Here is a 25399-nt window from a genome sequence, read left to right as displayed (position 1 = left end):
GAGATAGAATTTAAATTGTATGCCTTTATAGATTGATTGATTTATTAATAAAGCGATTTTTGTTTATAAAACTAATTGCGCATTCAAATCATTAATTTTATGGAACAAAAAGAGTATTTGTTTTTGTGTAGTCTTGTTAGAGATTCTTGTTGGATTACTTCCTAGTAAATTGTTTGAAATAGTCAGGCATAAAGTAGTCTCTAGATGGCTAGATATCTAAAGCATGGATAATAGCCTTTTTTTCAAGCTTTTTCTTGAGTGTTGTTGATTTTTTTAATGTAGCAGCTTTATGGAGCGTCATTTTTCTATCCACCAACCCATCGTTTATCATGCCATCGCCTATATCAGCCAATGAGATATCTTTTTTATCATAAATTCTTTCATACTGCAAATAATCTTCTTCTTCTGAAAGCTGAGGTGTGTGACCTTCTCTTATTTCTGTAGAGAGAAGTACGTCACTGTAATTATCTTCTTCTTCTTCATCTTGCATTTTTTAATCTTCAATCTATTTCATTGATTTTCCGTTGATGGTAAATGTGTATTTTAATGGAGGATTATCTGCTGCGTTATTTTGTTAATTTTCATCATTCTGATCATCTTTTGTCTTTGAAGGAGAAACTCCTTTAGCTTTTCCAATTACTTCTTCATCTATATTTTAATCATTTTTAGGAATTATCTTTTAATCATCATTATTAATACCATTTTGGTTTCTACTATCAAATAATCCTGATTGATTGGCTTCTTCTACATTTTACTGATTCTTAGCATTATTTTTTATGGTATTTGTTCTGTTGAAGCCTCCTTTATTCTAAGATTCTTTACCGTTATTGATCATTTTTCCTTATTAACAGCCCATAAAGTGATGATGATTTATTTGCGCTTGACTCTGCTCGATGATTATAATCAATAAATAAAAGTAATAATGTTTTTTTTGCAAACAATCAGTGTTTAAATGTAAGAGCTAAAATTTTTTAAAGAATATGCAAAGCAAAGGGACTACCTACTTGCTGTTTTTTTAAATTTTATCTAATTCTAAATAATTAAATATTTTATGATTAAAAATTAGTGCTCTTCTACTATATTAGTTATCTATAATTTTATTTCTTAATTAATCTTAATTCGAATTAAGTTTTTATTATTTGAAGTTTGTTTTATTAACTCATTCTAGCACGCAAATGGATGATGATTAAAACCTCTCATTATATTATTATTTCATTATAACCACTTCTTTAAAAGAGCCAAATTAAATTAATAAAAATAGAAAATGAGAGAAGATCAATATGTATCAATTTTTATCAAAAAATTTTACTGAATTATTCTCAAATTAGGCCTATTTTTCAATAATTTAAATAGAAACTAACTAGCACACACATAGACACAAATATAAACATATTTGCAATTTTAAATTTTAGCAAAAAAATAATTCTTAAATGTCTTTAATCTTTTTTATATAAAAAAATTACCACACTTAAAATATATTACTTTCTAAATAAATTAATTGTTTGTAAGCTATAAAAATTGTTATTTAATGTATTTAAAAAAGAGTAAATAATTTGCTTAACTAACCAAATTAAATCAAACAAATTATCATTTTGTCATCAAATAAAATCCATAAAAATAAATTTATTAATTAAAGTCAAAAATATAGGAATAATTTACACTTATTTGAATCTTAAAGTAATTTTAATCAGATTTTTGAGTGAAAAATTATCATCTAATTTCATAATATTTAAAATAAAAAATACTTTTTGCAGTTATTTAGGCTTCATTAAAATATTTCTTTTATATTTTTTATTTAATTTTTATTACAATTTACATCTAAATAAAAAAATCTTTTAATTTTAAAAAATTTTAAACTAGTAATTTAGTATTTTTTTAGTGTGTTTTAGAAAGTTATTATTAAATGATAAATAAGAATAAATTATGTTTTTATTAAATATAAAATTTGAAAGTAATTCTTGATAAACTATTTTTATACAAAAAATTTACTAATTCTTTCAATATATAGTGTTTATTGAAAAGATCAATGTTTTTTTCACTCACCCTATTTCAGTTTATGCTATTTGCTATTTATAAAAAAAGTAAATTTATTATGAAATTCATTTAAAATTATAGTCTTTTTTTAGAGTAATTTCTAAACTTTAAAATTATTTTAAAAGATAGATAAATAACAAAATAATTAATCAATTTATCTTGATTCAGTAGGTATTTGAAGAAATATAAATTTATTTTAAATAAATATATACTTTTAAAAGCAACCTATATTTATTTATTTATAATTTAATTTTAAAATATTCTTTAAAACATATTTTTATAAATCGTTTGAAATTTAAATGCAATAAAATATTCACAACCTACAATAATCATTCAGTCTATCAGTCAGTCAGTCTTAGCAACAAAAAATCAATAATAAATTTATTTATTTAGGTGATTAGAATAATGTATTTAATATTTTTATTACAACTAACAGAGAATAATTATAAATAATTTAATATGATAGTTCGTATGATAGTGATAATGAATTATTATTTATTATTTGGCTGGTTTTTTATTAAAAGATTTATTTTAAATTCAATATTTTTTAAATAGCAATTAATTAATTAATTTCTTAAGTTATCAAACTATCTATAAATAAATGTAGGAGGAAATAATTTAAATAGGAAAAAATAATGGAAGAAGGATAAGCTTTGGTAACAACCCTATTCAAAGCGAGAGATAGGAGAAAGCAGACATAGTTTTGACTCATTAGACCAATATGATAAATATAACTTACAATGAAGAATTTCCTATTTAAGAAAAGGAGTTTTGGCTTTAAGGTGAAGAGGATGAAGATGATGAAGCAGATTACAATTAAGTATAAAATTAGGCTGAAATTTAAAAAAAGGGAGAAAAGAACTAGCTTATTTTACATTCAGATCAAAATTTAGCAGAGATTCAACAAATAGGAAAAAAAGAGTTCTAATCTAACAATCAAAACAATAAATGCGAAAAAAATGAAGATGATGAGTTATCCGAAAAAATATAAGTGCCATTGATAATTTTAAAAAACCATTCAAAGAATAGTTAAGCAAAGAATTAAAAACCTATTTTATCGACTCAAGCAAACATATCGTAGTATGCTACAAACAATTTATTGAGCAGTCCATCACTGAAACCTTAGTTTGAGTATTAGTTTGCTACTTCAATAGATGACACAAAAACTCCTTAAAATAATAAAAGCAATCGCAAGAAATATTAAAATTAAAGTGGATTTGCGTTGAGAGAATTAGCTGAAGATGAAATTGATCTTTCTCCAATAGGAGGATAAAATAATATGAAATCTCCTATGAATGATTTACAAAGCCCTAACATGAGTAGAGATTTGACACAAGATTTTAATTTGCTAAAGATGCAAAAAAAATAAATGAAAATTGATGATAGATATTCTTAGTAGCAATTTGAATGGTAATAACCTTAGGATTAAGGAGAATAGTAAATGAACTCAGCTAAAAACCCAGAAAATAATGTTCAAAGCAATAATAACAATAACGAGTGAAATAGTGACAACTAGTCTAATATAGAACCCAAACAAACTGGAAAAATTATTTCAAATAATCAGCTCAATCAGTACCCAAGCTTTAACTACTGTAGCGAAGCTGACAATTAAGATTAATAGTCAATATAACTAAACAATTAAGTTACAGCTCAAAATTTTGATTAAGAGTATGAAGAACCTTACAGTTACCACTAGCACAACATAACATCAAATCCAAATATTTTATAGCCAGACTCAAGGGTTCCAACTGACTTTGATGATAATGAAGATGATTAAAAGAAAAATACAATAACGGCTATGACCAATAAATACTTGAATCCAAATAATGCCAAAGAAACATTAGAAAAAGGAATAGGCAGGCTGCTCTTTTAGCAGTAATAATAAAAGAACAATAATAGTAGAAACAACACTCCAAATAAATCTGTAATAAAAGCTAAACAGAGCAGTAATAAATTAGCTCCACAAGTTTTATAGATAAATACTCAGGATAAACAATAAATACTTAGTTCGCCAAGCTTAAATTAAGAAATAGTAAGAACTTAAATAGAAAACGAAGAAAACGGAAGGACAATAACCTTAGAAGTTGATCAATAATCTATTGAGTAGTTCAATAATTTTGAAAACTAAGAAAAAAATAGTTAGCATGAATCCAATTTAAAAGTAAATATTAAAGCAAATAACGATAAAAATATTATAACAACAACAGAAGTTTTAAGTGACAACTAGCAATAAAGAGTAAATATTAATTTTTAAAATTAATTAAAAGAGAACTAAAAATAAATAAATAATATTATTTTAAATCAACAAATAAATAAATAAAAAATAGTCAAGTGATGATATTAAAGTCAGTCCAAGAAGAAAAGATAGTAAAGACTTATATCAATAATCTCCAAATAAAAAAATAATATAAAATGATAAAGCTATATAAAAAGCAAATCAATAATAATAAACTCCACACTCAGAAGATAATCTATTCGAGGATGAAGATTTTGGAGAGTTTCAAGAAGAAAAATTTCAAGATTAGGAATAAATACAACTTAAAGACAATTAAATAAGCGTATCATTAAATTTAAATAAAATTTATTAATTAATTTTTATTTCTTTTATTTACTTTAGCAAAAAGAAGAAAATTAATATGAAGATGATGAATTTGATGACTTTGAGGATTCCAGTCCTACAAAATCTTCTGAAAATTATAAAAATAAAGATATAGATATAGTTGTAAAAGAATAGCCAACAGCATTTAAAAATCATGAAAGTTAAAACTAAGCTAATTTAATAAATTAATAAAAATAAGCAGATGATTTAAACTCAAATGTTTTTGTAATTCATTTTTTAAATTTCATCAAAATAAAAACTTATTAATCATATTAGAATATTTTAGATTGCCATCCTAGCTATATCAATAATTAGTTTAAAAGTATAGCATCAGCGGTTGTAGATAAAATCTAAACAAATTTTGACTACTACTAAAATTTCTAAATTAAAGATGTTAACAAATCTAAAACTTAAAATGAAAAACAATTCCTTGAGTAAATTAAACTTAACTTATAATTTATTAAAATTAAAATTTTTTTAAGATATGAAAAAAGATTTAATTCATACTTAAGTTAAGTTTTTAGAGAGCCAGGGCTTTAAGCATTTTGTTTACAACATGAAAATGTAGTTGGCAGCAATAAAAGAATTCACAAAATTGATGATATAAGTAATATTTATTTATTTATTTATTTTTATAAACAATTTTAAATATAAAAATAAATAAAAAAAAGATGGACTTAATGATGAAATTAGACTCGAATACATAGGAATTAGTGAAGAACTTACTAAATTTTGGGAAAAAAGCAAATAAAAATCCAAGTAAATTTAATTTTTAAAACTTTTATTTTATAATTAATTTATTTAAATCAAAAGTTAAAAAAATTTTATATTTATTGAATGATGCTTATATAAATTAAATTAATTTGATAAATGAAAATTAAAAAATAAATATTAAATTTAATTGTTTAAATTTGTTAATAAATTTTATTAAATGATAGCCTTTTAGAACTATGTGGAGTTGATGATGAAGAGTCAGCAATTTAATAAGACTAAGTCTATTATCAAATCCAAGAAAAGAAGCTTAATCACATAATAAATAACCAAACAGTAATAAAATCTAAAAAATAATGAAATAAAAACAAAACTAAAAATAATTTTTTCAACAACTATAAAAAATAAAATAAAAAAAACATAATAAATAAAATTTATACATTTTAATAATCAAACAAAATACTTTCTTTAGATATAAATAGACTTTAAAATTTTCTATATTCAATAAATTATTTAAAAAATAACCAAAATATAAATAAATATTTATATACATACATAATGACTCACTTAATTGTATTATTTATTAATTTAAAGAAAGCAAAATTAAAAAAAGAATAGTTTTATATTTTAATTAATAAGTAAATATCTCTTTATTGATTTATTTAATAGTATAAAGTATATATATATATATATATATATATACCACAGTAATTTGTAAATAAGATCTCATGGTTTTTAAAATATTTCTTACAGTTAAGCAATCATATCATACCAATTAAAATATTTTTCCTTCTTTTTTTGATAGTATGCGAACTAATTTATTCATATCAAAAGTTACCTTAATTGTATCAGTCGAGAAAGTTATGCTAATATTTTTTTAAATTATTAAATTTATTATTTATTTTTAATTAGTATTAAAAAATAATTTTTATGAATCTTGAAAATTTTTAAAAATTTATTTTTTTTGAAAGGGAAAAATGATAATATTTATCTAAAGCAGAAATTTAATTATTAATTTTATTCTTCTTTTTAAATAACAAATAATTGCATGATCATACTTTTAATTTGTAATATTTTTTTATGAAGTGCATTTTACGCTTAAATAAAAACCATCTTGAAAAAAAATTCATTCTTAATTTTGTAGCAGATAAAAATTAAAAAGGTAATTTGATAAGTTTATTTGCCTTTAATAATATATCAATCATATTAATTAAAATGATAAAGGTTTTACTTAGTTTTAGTGTATTCTAATCTTTTCATTTCTCTATATTAAGCAACTGATATATATATTTTATGCAGCAGCATTCTATTTGGATACAAGTGCCTGTTATAAGAAGTAAAATTATCTAAAAACTCTTCTTTAGCATAAACAATTAATATCTCAAAGCTTCCTTCATTATTGCAGAATATATAAAATTTGATTGATTTTTCTCTATTTAAAATTTATATAAATAAAAAATTTATTAATCATTTTGAATTAATTTATATTTATTTATTACATTTCAATAATTTATTGATTTTATTAACTAAAGCATATAGAAATCAAGGCTTTCTTTTTAAATAACTTTTATGTAGTGTAATATGCAAACGAATCAGGTTTTTTAAAATCAGTATCGCTCTATTTATTTCCTTTCTCTTACTTTTAATCCTTGCCTTTAGGTCCCTCTTCAAGCTCCTAAAGTTTTTATTGATACTTCAAATTCTACTTGACAGATTCTGGAATCAAAGAGTTTATTAAAATAGCAAGTGTTTTTTACTTCTTAATCACACTTTAAAAAAAACAAAGGAAAAATATAACTAAAAATATTTTAAAATCAAATTATTTATTACATATCCTAAAGTTTAGCTATATTCTCCAGAAGCAAAGCATCTGCGTGAGTTAAAGCTTTTTTTACTAATCTTTATTTTTAACTATGAACTCTCCTGTTATCAATTACCTATATAATTTTTTTATTTTAGTAACAGTAGAATATAAATTTTATAAATAATTTTTTAAGCAATAACAACAAAAAGATTTTAAGTAAAAAAATTCATTTTTATTACATTTTGTATTATTTAAGTAAATATTTTTTTTAAGAATAAAATATTAGTTTATTATTAGGTGATAACGTTTAATAATTATTATTTATTTAATTTTAGGATAAAAAAAAATCCAAATAATAAAAATAATGTTTGGATTAAAATTATTTTGATGAAAATAAAATGTTTTCTAAAATGATTTAAAATATTTTGTTTTTTGTATTAGTAAAAGAAATAGAATATAATTATGTATGTACCTTTCCTAGCATATCTTTATAATATTTAAACTTTTCGTTCCACATAATTTATTTTTTATTTTCTTTTTCTCTATCGTCGTCTGTGCCTTATGATTCTAATTCATCTTAATCTTAATTATTTCTCATTTTATCAAAATTGTGATCACTTTAATTTTAATAATCAATTTCCTCATCATCATAGATTTACAATCCTTTCTTTAACTCTTCCAATAATTAAATTACAGAGTTTTTAAGATCTGGATTTTCTCTCAATCTAGGCTTCTTAGAAAATTTTTCAAAAAATTAATATTCATTCTCTCCTTCTTTAAGTGGATCACAGTTCTTAAGGATCTTATATATTAACGTCAATATTTCTTTCTTTGTAAGTTCGTCATCTTCATAGTCCATTCCATCAGGCTGATTTAGTTTGTTTTATTCTTTATTTTTATAGAAGCTAGCATTATACTCTTTTGATACATTATAATATTTTATGACTCTGAAGTTTTTAATTGCATCTTCTTCAATAAACTCATCACAAGTGAATTCTGTACACATATAGTTCTTTAAACTATTCAAATGTCCCTAAATTTTTTTAATATGTTATTTCAATTCCTTTTTCTTATAATTTATATCAAATGAATTTATAAATACCTTAGAACATTTCCATTATTCTCTCATGTCAGTTTTTATTTTCTTAATGATAAGTTATTGATTTGAAGGTAGATAATGAATAGGTAAAATAGCTTTACAATCTTAACACCTTAATATTTAATAAAATATTATTGTAACTAAGTAAGTAAGTGGACATAAAATCATTAAATTTACTTATAGAAATCTGTTATTTTAAGTATCTAATATGAAAAGTAATTTAAATCACTAGAAAGTTTTAAATTCACTTTTCTTTCTAAAATTTCTGTCTGAAAATCCTCTACATTAATCGATTCGAATTATAAATAAGAAAAAATTATATAAATAGGGTCAAACTTTTTGAATTCTTCATTGATTTAAGCTTTTTCTACCTCTATTTTGTTATTTTATTTTTAAATATAAATTAATTGATTTAAATATTAAATTGTATTATACTAAAATAATTATAATTAAATTAAATATTATTAATTTTGTTGATATTTTTTTGTTTTTTTTCTAAATTTTTTACTGTCTTTTGTTATAACGAAAAGATCACTGTTGCTATGATTTTATGAATAAATGTTATGCATTTAGAAAAGTGTGCCCAACGAAACTTGCAAAAAATGAGTTTTCAAACTTGAGCTTTATTCAACTTGTGATTGTATTTAACTAACTGATAGTTCATAATCTGATTCATGATATAGTGATTTTTAGAGCTTGTCAATAATAGCATCTAGATTTAGATCATCGTCTTATGACTCATCTTAAGTTTCTTAAAAAAAATTTCCATTATCTTCAGGACTGTTGATGCTGTCTTCATCGTTAGATGATTATTCAGTATCTGAACCTCCTTTTAATTTTTAATTTGTTGTTTGTTTGGCCAAATTTATTCTTTTAGTATCAAAGTTTTCATTAGTTTTCTTTTTTGTTTGTTTTTTTATCTCTTTTCTTTCAAGCAAATACTAATTTATATCATCAAAGCTCTTGTTATTGATCTTAATGGAAGCTATTTAAATAAGAAAAGAAAAAAAATGGGATTAAAAAAGGAAGCAAAATAAATTCAATTAATTAATTACATTTTGTAATGAATCTCTCCAATAGCTCAGCTATCACTTTTATGTTGTTTGGAGATTTTAAAATAGGTAAGTAATTAGCTTCTATTTCGATGCCAAATTATTCTAGGTTTTCAATCATGTAGATCATAAATCCGTAGGAAATTAAAAATATAAAATTGTTGAGTTTATTATCTAGAGATAATTCCAAGTATTACAATTTCTTTTAAATTTATCTGTCTATAAAAAATTGGTTTTCATCTTTTTTTTAAATATCATTCTCCTTTTCTTAAAATTTTTCTTTTCTAATGATCTATGCATGTTTTTTAAGAGAATATTTTTTAGCAAAGTTTACTATTTTATTGTGGACGAAAATAAGCTCTTCTGTGAAAATTTATTAATTAGCGTTACTGAAATCCTAAAAATCGTTTGCAATTTAAGACATTAGAGCTTTTATATTTTGTTTGAAAAAAAATCAAAATATTTAGATTTTTCATGAGAAGAAAATTAATATACGTTGAATTGTTCTTAAAAGAAGTTGAGATTTTAGTTAAATTTCTTTTTGAGTGCCTTATAGGTAGTCTAGTAAGTTTGTTAGCTGTTTTGGATTCTCTTTATTAAGTTATAAGCGTGCTGCCATATAAATTTATACACATATATCTTGACCAATAGTGTTTTAAACTAACTTTTTGAAGTATTCAACAGTGGTTTTTTATCTCTCAAAAAGCAAGGTATAGAGATGCCAAAAAAGACTGCTTTGTTGGATGTTTTTAATATCATTAATCTATTATAAATAATAATTAAGATTTTATTAAATTTTGTTATATTTTATTTACATGAATGGAACCAAGCTTGTACTCATGCTTAAATGTCTCTATCGTTAATGTGATGAGTGTAAAATTAGAAGGCCCAACATCTATTGGATTCTTGAATAGCACATTAATTAAAGATTTTAAGTGGAATATAGTCAAAGAGTTTGTTTTCAACAAATTCAATATATAGCAAGGATGATAATAAAGTAAGCTGAAAATAGTTTCATATAACTAGATATTTTTGATCACAAAAGCAGGGATGTTGAAATAAAGTTTATCGAGTAACTCTAACTGCTTCTAATTTGCTTAATTTTTAATTTAAGTTTAAATTATACTCTCTATTTTACTTTCAGCTTATAAAATGTTTTTTTCATTTTCATAAATTAATTTCAAGGATTTAAAAATAATTTATTTAGCCAAATCTTCTAGGTCTTTGTCTTATTTGATCAAATTTTCTTCAAGGCAAGAGTCTTCTTCTTTCCAAATTTTTTTTTGTATCTTTCAAAAAAGCAAAATTTAAATTTATACAAATAATTTTAAATGAATTGAAATTTTTTTTACTTCATCTTATCTTTTGTGATTCTAAGGTAGCTTAGAATATAAGTTGATCTGATCAATAGTTTAATTTACTTCATCATCTTCATCTTTTTTTTATAATTAAGATGTTATTTAATTTATCATCAAATTTTTTATATTTAAAAATCCACTTAAAACAAAAAAAGAGAAAATTAAAATTTAATTTTTTACTAAAATCTGGCATTTAGCTCAAATCTTAATCTATGCTATTTTGCATATCACTATTCATTGAATTATTTTGGCTATCTTCATCAGCTTTGATGTTTGTATCTGAAGAAAAAACATCTTTACTTGAATCAGATCCGAATGATGATTACTCAAGGATATCAATTTCTGCATCATTAAATTCTTAATAATCATCATCATTTTCATCTTCTTCTTCTTCACCTTGCTATTATTGCTATTAACCATGGCTTTATGCAATTCCTGAATTTTTTGCCATTGTTTTCTACTTAGACATAGTATAACTAGCTGCTTATGATTTCATTTTACTTTAGGTACTCTTTTTTTATGAAGGCTCATAATTACTATTTGCATGAAAATCCATTTCATTTTCGTCTTTCGTTTCATCAAATAAAACCTAAATTGATTTTATTAATTAACTATTAATTAGCAAATTCTTATAAAAACTATTTATTTTTAAATTACAGAAACGATTTATGGCTCAGTTGTGAAAAATTAATCAGGAGGTAAATTCAAATTTGTTGTTGAAATACCAAGTCTCCCATTTTAAAAGGAACCCCAAGAGAAAACTTTACCATTTTTATTCATAGCTAAATTATGCATTAAACCTGCTGAAATATACACAATATTATCACAGTCTTTAAACTTGTTGATCTAAGTGAGGTTAATAGGAAGTGTAAACATTTCCTTTAATGGTTCATTCAAGTCAAAATCTTTCATTTAATATTTCATATCTTTCATAGCTTGTTGAATTTCTTTTTGGTCTTTCAAACACAAATTGCCCAAATTACATAATCCCCACCCAAACACAACCTAATTAATTGTTTATAAAAAATATTTTGCAATTATAAAAAGTCTCAAATAAATTTAGAAAGAAAGAAGTACATTATTAAATTCCCCTGTTTAGTCTTATGTCAATGCTAAAGTATGGTATTCAGATACAGAAACTTGCTAAAATTAATGATTTAACATATGGTCTTTTTTTAAATAAATAAAGGTGTCATCAAATCCAGAAAGTCCTTCTTTACTTAGAGATTCAGCTAAACCAGAGAATTTTCTTAAACCACAAGAATATAAATGTCCTAAGTCATCAATAGCTACACTATGAAACATACCCATACCAATTTATCTTATTTATATCTAGATCAAAATCACTTAAAACATATTTCAAAAAATTAAAAATAAATACTTTTCTATCATTTTCAATTTTGACTTTCTAAGGCTTATAGATGATTTAATTTTTAGTTATTTTTTTATTCTATTCATCTAAATCTATTTTCTTTTCTTTTTACTTGATCTCATCTTAAGAATCATCAATGTCAATGTCTGGCCCAAATTAGTTCATATTCATATTATTATTTGTAATTTAAATTCCTTTTTTAAAAATTAAATTGTTAATTCTAAATTTCTAAAATTAATAAAAAATAAATAAAATGATGGATATATTTTAAATCAATTCGATCCCTAATACTATAAATCAATAAAAGGAGCAAAATAGTTAATTTATTTAAAATATAATAATTTTTCTTTACATATAACTTTATGATGAAGAGATATAATAATAATTTTAGAATGAAGATATTTAGTAAAAATTTGGTTTAATTATATCATAATTAATAACTATCTATCTTATTTTTTTAAAATTTAACTAAAAATAACGAATGAATTAATAATTACTTTAACTCATTTAAAATAATTAAACTCCATTTAAAATAATAATTTTATACATCAATTTATCTCAGCTTAAAACACTGTTCAAATGATTTTAATTAGTTTCATTTAAAAATGAATAAAATATTTTTACCCAATTAACCATACAGATTATTTCCCCATGCATATATTTATCTTTTTTATTCTGTAATTGCCATCATTCCTTAAGGACCTGAAGCCAAAAATATCATGGGTGGAATATCGTTAATCATTTTAGGTTCACTCACTACATAATAATTTTTTTCATCATGTCCTAAAACACCACTGTCACTTGTTCCAAATGTCCAAATTTCTCCTTTGTCAGTCAGTAAAGCAGAAAATCTGTCACTGCAAGTGCTCATAATAATTCTTTTTGTTTCTAAAGCTCCTTATATTTTTTAAGGAATATGATTATATTTACACATGTAACCTAAACCGAGCTAGTAATACTTGTTGCTGCCCCAACTATAAGCCACACCTCTTTTTTTTAATTTGGATTAATCATTTGAACTATTCAAATAAAATTTACTTATGAGAGATAGCTATAGCATGAGTGTATGAACAAGACATGAAAATAATTTTATTTTTGAAGTAAGGTATTAAAAAAGGAAAATCAAAAATTAAACTATAATTTTATTCAGGCTATTATTTATTTTTTTTCTAATTTTTTTGCTAAACAGATCCTAATGTGTTTGATTTTATACTACTCTATTTTCTTTAACTTATGCTTGGAGCTCTTGGCATATTTGATCTTGAATACCCAACCGAGCTATTATCACCCCCTATAGACTATACTCCTACTTATGTACCCTCAAAATCTTTCTGTGCCAAAACTAGTTTTTTCTTTCTTATTATCAGTTTTTCATTTTTAGGATCCATAATTAAAAGCCCTTTTTTCGGACTGCCACAAGCATGAATTTGACCAATATCAGAAATAAAAAATGAATTATTTGCAGAGGCAACTATAAAAATGATTTTTTTATGGGTATCTTTTTCATTGTTGTCTTATATAAGCTTATTTATTTTTATAATATTTTAAAGAATGAATGATTAGTAATTAAATAAAATATTTACAGCTTTTGAAAGATTATCAAAAATTAATTTTAATGGATAAACTTCTTCTATAAAATTTATTTCATAATCGGCTTAATCAACAGCTCCTTAACCCATAAATGACAAACTTTCATCGCCTTTTTACATAGCAGCATCATTATCATCATCATTTTCTTATTAAATATCTTTAATTTTTTATTATTCTAAGATTCTTTGCTCCTTTAAAAATTTTTTTATTGAGAAAAATTAAATTTATTTAGGATTTTTCGATTAAATTTTGGCGACTGTCCTTATTTTTTATGGAAGAGAATAGCAATCTTTGTTATCTCTTTGAAATCCTATACCTAGCACACCTCCTTTGCTAGATCCCCAAGAATATAAAATACCTTAATCAGTTAGAGCCATAGAATGTAGCCCACCTGCACTAACCTATATTTTTTTAAATAAATAAAGAAAATTATTTTTTTAAACAAGTATATAATATTAAATAGCTTTTTTTACTTGATAATAAACCTTTTTCCTGAATTTTACTTCGTTCATTCCTACCCTTGTGGGTAAATGAAGACTTTTGTTGTTTTCTTAAACGCCCAGTTTACCAGACATGCCATCGCCCCAAGCATAAACAAACCTTTAGATATTTTTTTTGTGAAATAAAAAATTTATAAAATTAAATAAGCTACCCTTCGTTCGTAATTGCAAGAGTATGAGTCATGCCACAACTTACATGAGTAACATAAACATCTTCTAATACTACAACCTTTTTCGGGTATAGTTCATCAGTTGTAACACCATGTCCAAGACGAAAGTATTAACCATTTCCCCAAGCTTTAAAGCAAACATAAAGCAATTAAAAAATCATAAGATTATAAAAAAAGTATTTACTGTATAATTCTTTTTCATCTGAAATGAAAGCTGAATGTTAGTCTCCAGAACAAATGCTTGTAGCCATAACTTCAATAATAATCATAGTTGGTTTTAATTAATCGTTACGGTGGCCTTGACCAAGCTAACCTCTTGTATTCTTGCCCCAAGTAAAAATTTAACCATTGTCAGTTAATGCCATAGAATGAGACGAACCACAGGCTACCTAAATAAATTTTCTTTTAGGCCATACTAAAAGCTCTGTTGGCTCATATACATTAACAAAATTTTCATTACCAAGTTACCCTTTTTATATTTTAGATTTATTTTGTAATAATAACTGACATTCACGAAGTAAAAATAACTTACCTTGAGTTCCCATACCAAAATAAAATATAGTGCCTTAATCAGTAATTACTAAGGTATGATGGTGACCACACGATACATGCTTGATACCATCTTTTATTTCTTCGTTTATTTCAGTTTTATTAACATAGCTCCTCTTTTTTATAATTAATAATTTATAAATAATTTTATTTTATTTATTATTATGAGAAAGGCTTTCAAATAATATAATTTTAAAAATAATTACAACAAAAGACTATGCATTTTCATTTTTTTAAAATTGATCGTCGTCTTCTTACTCACTTTCACTTGTGTTTTCCTATTACTTTTAACCTCTTCTTCTGACTTTGTTTTTTTATTTAACTTTTATTATAATATTATTAATAATTCATATTTCTGTATAAATAAAGGGAAGATGAATTTTTTTTTTAATTATAATTTGTAGAAATAAATTTATATTGATAAATATTATTTTACATATCTATTTATTAAAAAATTTAAAGTATTTATTATGATAATGAACAGACTAAACTATTGAAAATTATTATTTTTAGAAATATTAAACAAAATAAGAATCTATAAATCAGTAAATGTATAATTGAATCATTCATTCATTGAATTAGTTTCTTTCTTCTTTTTATTTTAGTGTTGTTGGTTAAAATGATGATTCAAATAAATATTTTTTCAATTATTTAAAATAATTTTTTGATATTAGTTAATTATTAAATAATTAATTTTACTTTCTAATGTCTCTTTTCTTAATCCTAATCTTCCAGAGTCAGATATACCCCAAACTATAAGTTTTTAACCTTTTATCTTAGTTTTGTTTGTTTGGTAAAAATACTCTACTAAGTTAAATAAGGTAGGATCTTTCATACAAAAGAAATCATAGAATTCCTAGACTTGTGATACTGAAAAACCTACAGAAGATAATTATTAATTTTAATCCTTCTCCAAAGGAAATTTTTTTTATCTAAAAAAGTCTTCCATTTATTTTCTTTCAATAAATCTTTGCTATTTTAGCTGTGACTAAAAATACTTAAGGACATCTAAATCTAATTAAGCCATTTATTTTGAGTGTGCATCTAAAATACTCTAATATTTTTAAAGATGTAAATAAATAAATAATCAAATCATTTATTTTAAATTCCATAAGAAAACAAATATAATATGTTAAAACAAAATGCTCTTAACTTAGCTTGATTTAGAAAAATAAATATATAGTTTTTACTTAAATTGACGAGGGTGGAATATTATTGAAATCAATTAAATCTAAGATCGCATAGTTTACAATTACTGCTATATGATTTAGACCCATTGATATATGTACAGCCTTATATTATGAATTAAGACCTTTGATATTCATGCAAGTCGGTTGATACTTTTTTATTAACAAAATAATATTGCATTTAAGAAACCTTTTAAAAGCTAAATATTTTAAATTTGATAAAATTCATAATCCATTCTCCAATAATTTAGACAAATATAAGTGATGATTTATATAAAAACAGTCCATATACTTGATTTGTAGTAATATTATCGCCTAATATACCCGTCTTCGCTAAACCCCAAACATATACTTCACCATTTTTATCGATTGCAGCTGAGTTATTCAAGCTGGCTGCAATTTTATCATATTGAGTTTTTCTACTATTCATTAATATTTATGCTTAAAATTGATTTAAAAAAAACTAATTTCTATCAATAATTAATAAATTAATTAATTATGTAAGGATCTAAAATTTAAATATTATCAAGAAAGTATTCGTTTTCTAAAGATAATAAGCTTGCACTATGTTGTGTATATATAGAACGATATTCCTAAATTCATTTTATTATAAATTAAAATGCCAAAAATAATTTGGATTTTCTGATTATTGACTAACTAACTGACTGATTAAATTATTGATGTTTTTTTTTTTTACTATTTCATTTTATTTAAAAAAAAACCTAATTTTATAAATATTAATGAGAGTACCTATGCACATATTTAACAAACTGATAATTTATGTTTAAAATTATAATTGATTTCAAACTAAGATTTTTCAATAAATTCTTTTCAAATTATTAATTCTTAATTTATTTAATAAATAAATACTTTTCATTATCAAATTCAGTCATATTTTCAAATTTTTTATTATTTTTGATATCAAAAATAACAATCAATCTATGTATCTTTTTTTTTCACTAATTTTTTTAATTAAATTTTTTTAATTTTCTAAAACGTAAAACTCTGAATAAAGATAAAACAAAAGTAAATGAAAGATAAGAAATATTTATTAAGATTATTATTATTACTGCTTATAATAATTGCAACATCTTAGTGCTAGTCTGAAGGAATTGAACATAAAGAAAATAAAATGGTCTAAAATGACTTTAGTAATTTAGATTAGTAGCTTAAGTTTAATAGTAGAAATTTAAGACATAAAGATGAATAAATTATAGATTAAAACAATAAGGAAGATATCTTAAGTTAAGGAAATAGTTTAACTTAATAATAGAAAATTCCAGTAAATAATAAACAGGATAAAGCTTTACTAGATATCGCTTCAATTATATTTTTCATTTTGAGTGTAATTTATGCGAATAGGATTACTGACAGATATAATTATATGTAGAGATAATACGAGAGAGAGCTATTGTCTCAATCTCAACAATATTCATAATAAGTAGAAAATATACTTGAGCTTATATCAAAGTCTAGAAGCAAATCAGAGTAAGCTAATTACTCAAATTTATACTTTGTTTTCAGTAAATAAATAAAATTTTATTTGAAAAATTATGAGGATTAAGAGTTTAACATCTCTTAACGTGTCATTAGGTATAAAGATAATGCTGATTAAGATATCAAAATTAATAAAGTTTAATTTTATATTAATAGTAAACTTTAAAAAATCAAGAGCTATTTCAAATTTTTTTCATAAAAATAATTCAATTAAGCAAATCAAAACGTACAAATCAATGATGAAGAAAATTAGAAATTATTAGATCAATCTAAATTGTAAATACCTAAGTAAATTCCTAAAACATATAATGGAATAATATAACAAATATAAGATATATTTAATTGCTTGCTAAGCAATAATTCTAAACTGAAATTTTGTAAAATAAAGTATTTTGGTACAAATAAATACTACAATAACGAAGAGGTCAATGTAGCTATTTATATTTGCTCTGAAAAGATACAAAATAGAAAATAAGCAACAAAATGCAATCACACACAATTTTTAAGTTAAATTGAATAAATAATAACACAATTCATTCATGCAGGATTAAAAATATAAAAACTAAAATTAGATGAAGATATCATTATTTATAATAATAAATTAATTATAAATCCTAACATTATTCTTAGACACGATCCTGAAATATCTACTGCTTATTACTAATATATATACAAAGACTTATGTAAATAAATGTAAATTTCAATAAATGAGGATTATTTAATTAATATATCCAAACTGACGAGTAAATTGTAATGAATAAAAAAAAATCTAAAAAATGTTTTATTAATTTATCGTTTTATTTTATTCTTGTATAAATCAAATTTATAAATGAGAATTAAACTTATTTTATGTTGCTAAGAAAGTCTTTAAAAATACTTGGTCATTCAGTGATCAAGTAGATTTTTTTTTTACAAAAATTAATTTGTCTATGATTTTATAAATAGTAATAATATTAATTAACTATTATTTTTTTCAATTTTAAGTAGTGTTAAAATTCAAAAAAACTAATAAAGTCAAATTATAAAATTATGAACTATTATTTTAAATAAGATAAGTGGAATGCATAAGCCATGGGATATCAATACATCGCAACAAGAATTATACAATATATATATATATATTGATGAATTAAAACACAATTAAATTTATGTAAAATAGAAAATAACTACTTATGAATTTGTTTAAGTGAGTTAAAAATACATATTTTAATAAATTAAATTATAAAAATCTCATTTATTCATAAAAAATATAATACATCTAACTAGACATATCATTTTAAAATATATCATCAAAAGAATAATTTTGACTCATAATTTTTATTACTGATATTAATAAAATTTTGCTGATCAAATATTTGCCCAATCAGTGTAATTTCAAAATAATGATAGTTCTATAATAATTTTAAATTACTAAAAAGTGATTGAGAGCTTTGCGCAGTCAAGCATTATTTCATATGTTTACAATTACTAATCTAGAGTAAAAAAATAAATATCAATTTAAAAAATATAAAGTAGTAAAAATGTAAATGATAGTAATAATTCTTTAAAATAGCTTATTAGTAATAAGATTCTTTAAAAATGTTTTTTTTATTTAAATAATAAATAAATTTAACAGTTTTATTGCGTTTTTTAATTTCATTTTTTAAGCTATCACATTTTTTAAATGTTTTTCAGCATCTATAGAGTTACTTCTTCCAAAAGTTTTTCTTCTGGTATAAATATTAAGAAGAAATTTGTGAGTTAAATCTATCTATAAAGATTTTTTATAGAATATGTAAACAAAGTCACAATCAATAAAGCAACTAGACAGCCACAGTAAATTAAGAAATTTTATAAAAATTATTATATACTATTCGAGACATCTGTTATGCTTAAATTTGCAGTTGAACTAAATATATCAAATACCTCATCTTAAGCTTTAAAAAAATTTGTAAAAGCAATCACTCTTTCTTGTGCATTTAGGTAAGATTTAAGTTAGTCATCTGGGGTTTCATTTGGATCAAAAACATTGAGGAATGAGTTATGAATTTTAAAAAATTGAGAAACTGCAGTTTTAATACCAAAAGAGGTAAGCTATTATAAATCACCCGTGCAATTATTAGTTGTCATATAAGGACAAACATATCCTTCAATTAAATTTTTCATTTTTTATTCTGTTTCAGGTGTATATGGGCTATCCCCATATATAGTTTCTGTTAAATTATTTGATATTTCTTATATATTATTCAAGTTAGATTTTGAAATGTCATAAAAGCTTTGTAAATCGTTTATCTAATAAGTACTCCATACTTTTTTAAGCTTTAAATCAAAAGCTAGAAATTCACTTGAAATTAGATAATTTATTGTATTTACATGCAGCAGATTAGTTTTTCTATTAATTTCTACAGGTTGCTAAAGGTATGATGATTTTAAATTTAAGTATATGATTATAACCAAAAAATAAACTATTGCAACTGTCATAAAAATCAATAAAGATTAAATTCTTTTGACTATGCTTAGTTTTTAGTCTTGGATTCTCGATTATAAAATATAATCTTTTCTTTTATTTTATATTGAATCAGAATTATAGTTGCTTTATAATCTTTATTGTACCTAATTTTATCCATTTAATTTACCCTCCAAAGCATTTCTAACTACTTTATTAGTTGAATTCTTGTAATTTTTTTATAAATTTTGTTTAGGTTCAGATTAATTATTACCACTTCGTATTTTACTACTTTGGAGTTTAGAAGGTGTAGATAGTTTCTGGTTCTTTAAATTGATGTTTAAATATTCTTTATTTTGGAATGTCTCAACCCTTTTAGATGCTTAGTGAGTCTAAATTTATTGCATATTATTGATGATTGAATGATCAAACATTTTATACCTCAAGCTAAAAACTTCGTTGTAGTTATATTTGAGATATTCATTGTCATCTAATTAAATTAGTTATTAACATATATGAAGTTTCTATCTTTCTATTTAAGATTGAGAATAATAAATTCTACTCACTATCATCAAAATTTTCTCTACATAAGTGTTAATATTCTTAGCAAAAGGCATAGCACAAAGAGGTATTACTACAACACTTATGATGGCTGCAACAGAAATGTAGGTAAATTTAAGAATTAGGTTAATAGCTGTTGTCTCAATAACATCCACAACAAATTAAACAAAGTTAACTAATTGTGTGCTATAAGTAAAAAAGTTTGCTCTAAGAGTAGTAAAGCAATTGTTTTATACATTCTAAGTATAATTCAATTAGTTGCAAATCAAATCATAATTTATACTTTCAAAAAATAAAGAAATTTCTAAATTAGCCTAGCTTGAAATGTAGGTATTGTACAATTAGAAAGGGTATGTTGAAGAATTCTATTATTTCTAATATTTTTATAAATATTGTATCAAAGATGTTGATTGCTATTGTAAAATTCCAACATAATCAGTAGCTCCTTTCTCTAAATATTAGTTAGCTAAATTTTAAAAATAGTTGTCGCTCGTATCTTTAAGATAGTTAGTTTATAATTAAAGCAAGATATATTTTCCATAAAGAGATTTGGCGTAATTCCTTAATAACTTTCTAGGAGATCTAATAATAATGGAGCTCTCAGAGAAAGTCTTTATAGTTTATATTTTAATTAAAATAGTAATTTGATTTAAAAAATAATTTTTACCTGCATATCATTTTAAATGATAAAAAGATTAGTCAAATTTAATCCTATAAAAATTAATGTAAAGATTATCAGAAGAATCGAATAGCTTTTTGCACCACTAGGAACTTTTCCTTTTTAGATTATTTCTTCAAAAATATTTCAAATTTAATTGTAAAATTTATTAAAGTAAGAAAAGATTTAAATTTTATTTAAAGGAATTTGCAAGATTTATAAAATATTATTTTGTTGAAAAAACATAATGATAACTAAAAATCTTTTATTATCTTAACTACCATAAATTAATCTCAAAAAGCTAACTAATTTTCTTTAATTATGAATAATCAAGTATTTGTTAAAAAAAGATGATGTCAAATTATTTGAATAAAATTATTAGTAATATTTAAAGTTAAATAAAATTTTACCTTTTAAAAAGAGTCCTACTTAAGAACTTGAAGACCTAGATGAAGAGTGAATACTGACTCTTTCTCCTTATCCTTCAATCAAACATACATTATTTAATAAATTATTCATGACATCCTCATGAGTCTCTTTGCTTATGTTGGTTTTTTTGATTGCTCCTAATTTAGAGCTATCAGATATATTTAATTAATTCTAAAATTCATTTGAGTTTATTTATTATGTACTATGTAAATTTGTAAAGCTTTTATGTTAAAGATCTTACTCTAATTAAGAATTTTGTACAAATTTTATTTTTAAATCATTTTAGAGTTCAGAATTACAAGCTAGTACTGTTGAATTCTAAATAAAGCTCTATTTTTTTGAAGTGGAATTTCTTAAATTTTGATTTTCTGATATCTTTTATACTATAGACGATATTTACTCTATTAAATTTAAAAGAAAAGAACTCAAATAAAAATTTATTAAATGGATTAAATTGTTAAAATTTGATAATCTCAATCAACTGATCAGTTTATCATAATAATTAAAAGAAAGATAAATATTTTCATTTATTTATTTATAAAGAAGGGAAAAATTACTTAGAAAGCTTCTTTATTTTTTTGGTGATTTGTTCACATCAAAAGAGGTGTGACTTGCCTGATCTAAAATATTACTACTGATTTCCTTGCTATAAGAAACAAGTGGACGAGAAGAAATGTTTATATGATTGTTTTAATATGTTTGGTTAAGATTATGCGTTGTTAAGTTTTCTTGAGATACATTAAAACGGTGAGAAATATTTACATAACTACTTTATTGAGGGCGTAAGATAATATTGCTGTATTCGATATTTTCTTACTAGGGATCAATATCTTAGTGTGAAATTTGTTCTATTTTATCTTAGATTAGCTAAAGAGAATTACTTAGTTGTTATTTTGATTTTTAGAGACTCAGTCCAGAAATATCAGAGTTCAGTTTCTTAAAATGATTTCTTTGATTTATAGAACTGTTTTATTCTTTATTATTATTAATATTTGATTACATGTTTCTAAATGTGATTTATCCTTCATTTTGATTTATGCTATTTTGAAAGTCGATAGACACATCTGAAGAATTTTATTTAGCTTTATAAAGGTTCTTTATTATTTGCTTTTCTTTTTTTAATTCAAATAGCTCCTCAGCTATAGCTGCCTCAAGTGCAGAAATAAGATTACCTGCATTTGAATTCTAAAGTATTACTCTTTTAGCTTTGTAATAGGAATCTATTGCTAACATGTCAGTAACAGAAATTTCGTTTTCATCTAATAAATCATCTAATTTTGTTTGGATATTTTAAAATTTCTCTGAAATTCTTTTCTGCATGATTACATTTTTGCCTTCTTAGGTTTTATAATTATAAATGTCTTCACCAAAACTTTGATCTTCTGAGCTACTTTCTGATTCGCTATTTGATGTTGATCCAAAAATACTACCAGTTTAGTTTTCACTGTCTTTAATTTCATTTTTTTATTATTTTTCTCTCTTAGAGTTTTCCGACTATGTTTCTAAATTTTTTTATATTTTTTTATCACTTTTTGCATTCGAGTCAAGGAATTTTAAAAAAGATTTGGGAATTTTCCTATCAATGTTAGAGGATTATTCTTTAATTAAAACATCCTCATCCTCGCTTTATTGCAAGATAGACTTATTGAGCTAATCCAAAGTTGGGATGCAAGAAAGCTTCATGATGTAATTTGCTAAATTCTCCTAAAATGAATTCTCATGTTAATTTTAGATTTATTTCTAATTTTCTTTTAATTGAGAATCATCTAACTATAATGAAAAATAAATTTCTCTTTAATTTGTCTAAATGTTGAAAAAGCTGTTGTTTTCAGAAGTATTTTGGTCAAATTTGCTAATGAGAGGTAGCGTGTGATAAGAAAGCGTATATTTAAAAGAAAATTTAAAAAACCTTTATAAATTTTATTTCTATATTTTAAAAATTGACTTCAAGAATTAAGTATTAAAACTTTGAGAATTATTAGTTGTTATATTAATAGTACCTCTATTTTTTGAATAACTACTTTGATTCTTTACACTTTGAGCTAATGTATATCTTGATGAGCTTTATAAACTCTATTCTCTAGCTTGAGATTTTATGAATTTATGATATTTCCTGATAGAATCTCTTGAAAGCACATCAAGTATGTGGATTTCTTTTAATTTATTACTTTTTTCTAAATTTCTGCTCTAGCTTTTGTTTAAGTGACTGCTCTTTTTTTCTAAGTAATTTGAAAATTATTAATATTAAGATATCAATTAAGTATCGAAGTAGAAATATCCTTTATCACTCTGCAGGACAATATCAGTATGCTGTTGTTCATAATTTTATAAGATGTACTTCTTCTTTTTCTGCAGCTTAGTGATTATTTGAGGAAACAAAAGAAATGCATTTAGATATTTAATCACCTATTCAGCTGGGGGAAGAATTTTCATAATATCTGAGTCGATGAATAATCTTTAAGCTAGCTTTTCTGTAATTCCAACAATCTTACCAGATCTGTCAAAAACGATGTACTGTGATCCTTTATTAGCTTTTAGAATGATTCCCCTAATATAAAAATCATCTAGAGAAAGAAAAGAAAAATCAGTATATACCTTTACAGGCATTACATAGCCTTTACTATTAACACAAAAAGAGTAAAGAAACGACTTTATGTACTAGCTAGTACCCCTAGACATAAACTGTTTGATCATATTATCATGGTTTTTTTCAATAAAATGAGGCATCAATTCATTTATCTTATTAATTTTTTGAAATTCTTACTCACTAAATCCAAAAAACTAAGCTGTTTTGAGATCTTTTTTGCTTTTGATCATTCCTAAGTTTTATGAAATACTTATTGTTAGGCTTACAATATTTTTTTTAATTAAATTTTCATTTGTTAGAGTATCTTTTTCAGAAAATGCATCTCTTTTTCTCAGCTCAATAATTTCTTCGTCTAAATGAAATGCAGTTACGCCATCATTTAAAATAAATAAGTAAAAGAGCTGCTTTAGCTTTTTAATAGCTAAACAGCAGCTAAAATCAATTTTTCTATCATATTTTCTCATTTATCTAAGGAAATCATTTTTGGTTTATTCAATTTTTCTCATTAATATGAGAACTTCTCTTTAGTATTAATCCATTCTTAGAAATCCTTTCTACATTTTACCCCACATTTCTGATTTATCATGAATTATGTCCTTAATAATGGGAATATAAAAATTGCACATTTCTTCAGATAAATTTATATGCTTGATATTAAGCTCTTCTTTCCTTTTTTATTAAATAAATTTTTCATTCATCTTCCCTATTTCATTTTCTAGCTTCTCAGTGATAATATTAGAAATTAACTAGAAATAAATTGATTAATTACCAAAGCGGTATTTAATATTTTGAATCATTTATTTCAATAAATAGTTAGCTTTCGCGAAATTTTTATAGCATTTGATGATAAATGTGATATATTATAATGACAAATATTCGTATTCAACTTAATTATCTAAAATTCCTTTTTAATATAGAGAGTATGTGAAAAGAAAGTCAGCTACTAAATAAATTATTTCTTAATCTATTGTTTTGTTGTCATCACTCAAAAAAAGTTACTAAAATTTTATTAAGGTCTGATTTTCTCTACCTTCAATTTATAAGTAATTTTGCTTCTTTTTAAGAATTAAATTACAGTAACATTTCTGCTAATTGCAATTCTACATGTGAATTTAAAATATTTTCAACAATCTAAATTTTGATTTTTCACTTTACAAACTATTTTAAGCTAAACTAACCAATTCACTTATATATAAATCAAAGCGAAAAGTCATTAT

At 22.9% G+C, this 25399-nt stretch overlaps 6 protein-coding genes across 6 annotated transcripts; 3 read left to right on the top strand and 3 right to left on the bottom strand. All coding sequences in view use genetic code 6, as the record gives it.

Moving 5' to 3' along the window:
- Positions 1-88: 88 nt before the first annotated feature.
- Positions 89-856, bottom strand: TTHERM_00011860 (hypothetical protein; the record flags this gene model as incomplete). The annotated part of the gene is made up of 2 exons (XM_001008265.2): positions 89-648; positions 700-856. 2 exons carry the CDS (start codon positions 854-856, stop codon positions 89-91), a joined length of 717 nt encoding a protein of 238 aa, XP_001008265.2.
- A 1779-nt stretch (positions 857-2635) lies between these two features.
- TTHERM_00011850 (hypothetical protein) lies at positions 2636-3535 on the top strand (the record flags this gene model as incomplete). The annotated part of the gene is made up of 1 exon (XM_001008264.2): positions 2636-3535. The coding sequence occupies one exon, from the start codon at positions 2636-2638 to the stop codon at positions 3533-3535; it is 900 nt and encodes a 299-aa protein (XP_001008264.2).
- Positions 3536-3860: 325 nt separating this feature from the next.
- Positions 3861-5906, top strand: TTHERM_000011849 (hypothetical protein; the record flags this gene model as incomplete). Its single annotated transcript, XM_012795673.1, has 7 exons — positions 3861-4270; positions 4362-4592; positions 4652-4858; positions 4910-5067; positions 5116-5240; positions 5305-5392; positions 5572-5906. The coding sequence occupies 7 exons, from the start codon at positions 3861-3863 to the stop codon at positions 5904-5906; spliced, it is 1554 nt and encodes a 517-aa protein (XP_012651127.1).
- Positions 5907-6110: 204 nt separating this feature from the next.
- On the bottom strand, positions 6111-16455 carry TTHERM_00011840 (chromosome condensation regulator RCC1 repeat protein; the record flags this gene model as incomplete). The annotated part of the gene is made up of 27 exons (XM_001008263.2): positions 6111-6210; positions 6576-6776; positions 6844-7113; positions 7175-7281; positions 7621-8181; positions 8251-8359; positions 8425-8620; positions 8756-9232; positions 9303-9728; positions 9795-10062; positions 10115-10588; positions 10652-10734; positions 10838-11246; positions 11315-11662; positions 11735-11989; positions 12039-12223; positions 12654-13018; positions 13068-13552; positions 13613-14020; positions 14093-14219; positions 14272-14416; positions 14474-14758; positions 14822-14954; positions 15045-15160; positions 15538-15892; positions 16029-16178; positions 16318-16455. The coding sequence occupies 27 exons, from the start codon at positions 16453-16455 to the stop codon at positions 6111-6113; spliced, it is 7176 nt and encodes a 2391-aa protein (XP_001008263.2).
- Positions 16456-17055: 600 nt separating this feature from the next.
- Positions 17056-18279, top strand: TTHERM_00011830 (transmembrane protein, putative; the record flags this gene model as incomplete). The annotated part of the gene is made up of 1 exon (XM_001008262.2): positions 17056-18279. One exon carries the CDS (start codon positions 17056-17058, stop codon positions 18277-18279), a length of 1224 nt encoding a protein of 407 aa, XP_001008262.2.
- A 511-nt stretch (positions 18280-18790) lies between these two features.
- On the bottom strand, positions 18791-25099 carry TTHERM_00011820 (transmembrane protein, putative). Its single transcript, XM_001008261.2, has 4 exons — positions 22153-25099; positions 21577-21996; positions 21176-21300; positions 18791-21119 (listed from the first exon to the last, which is right to left on the bottom strand). The coding sequence occupies exons 1-4, from the start codon at positions 24977-24979 to the stop codon at positions 19173-19175; spliced, it is 5319 nt and encodes a 1772-aa protein (XP_001008261.2). The 5' UTR covers positions 24980-25099; the 3' UTR covers positions 18791-19172.
- Positions 25100-25399: the final 300 nt, after the last annotated feature.

This window comes from Tetrahymena thermophila, assembly GCF_000189635.1.
Source record: "Tetrahymena thermophila SB210 genomic scaffold scf_8254803, whole genome shotgun sequence".
NCBI classification, from domain to species: domain Eukaryota; phylum Ciliophora; class Oligohymenophorea; order Hymenostomatida; family Tetrahymenidae; genus Tetrahymena; species Tetrahymena thermophila.
Note: the sequence above shows the minus strand (reverse complement) of the source record. Positions and strands in the feature narration are given on the sequence as shown.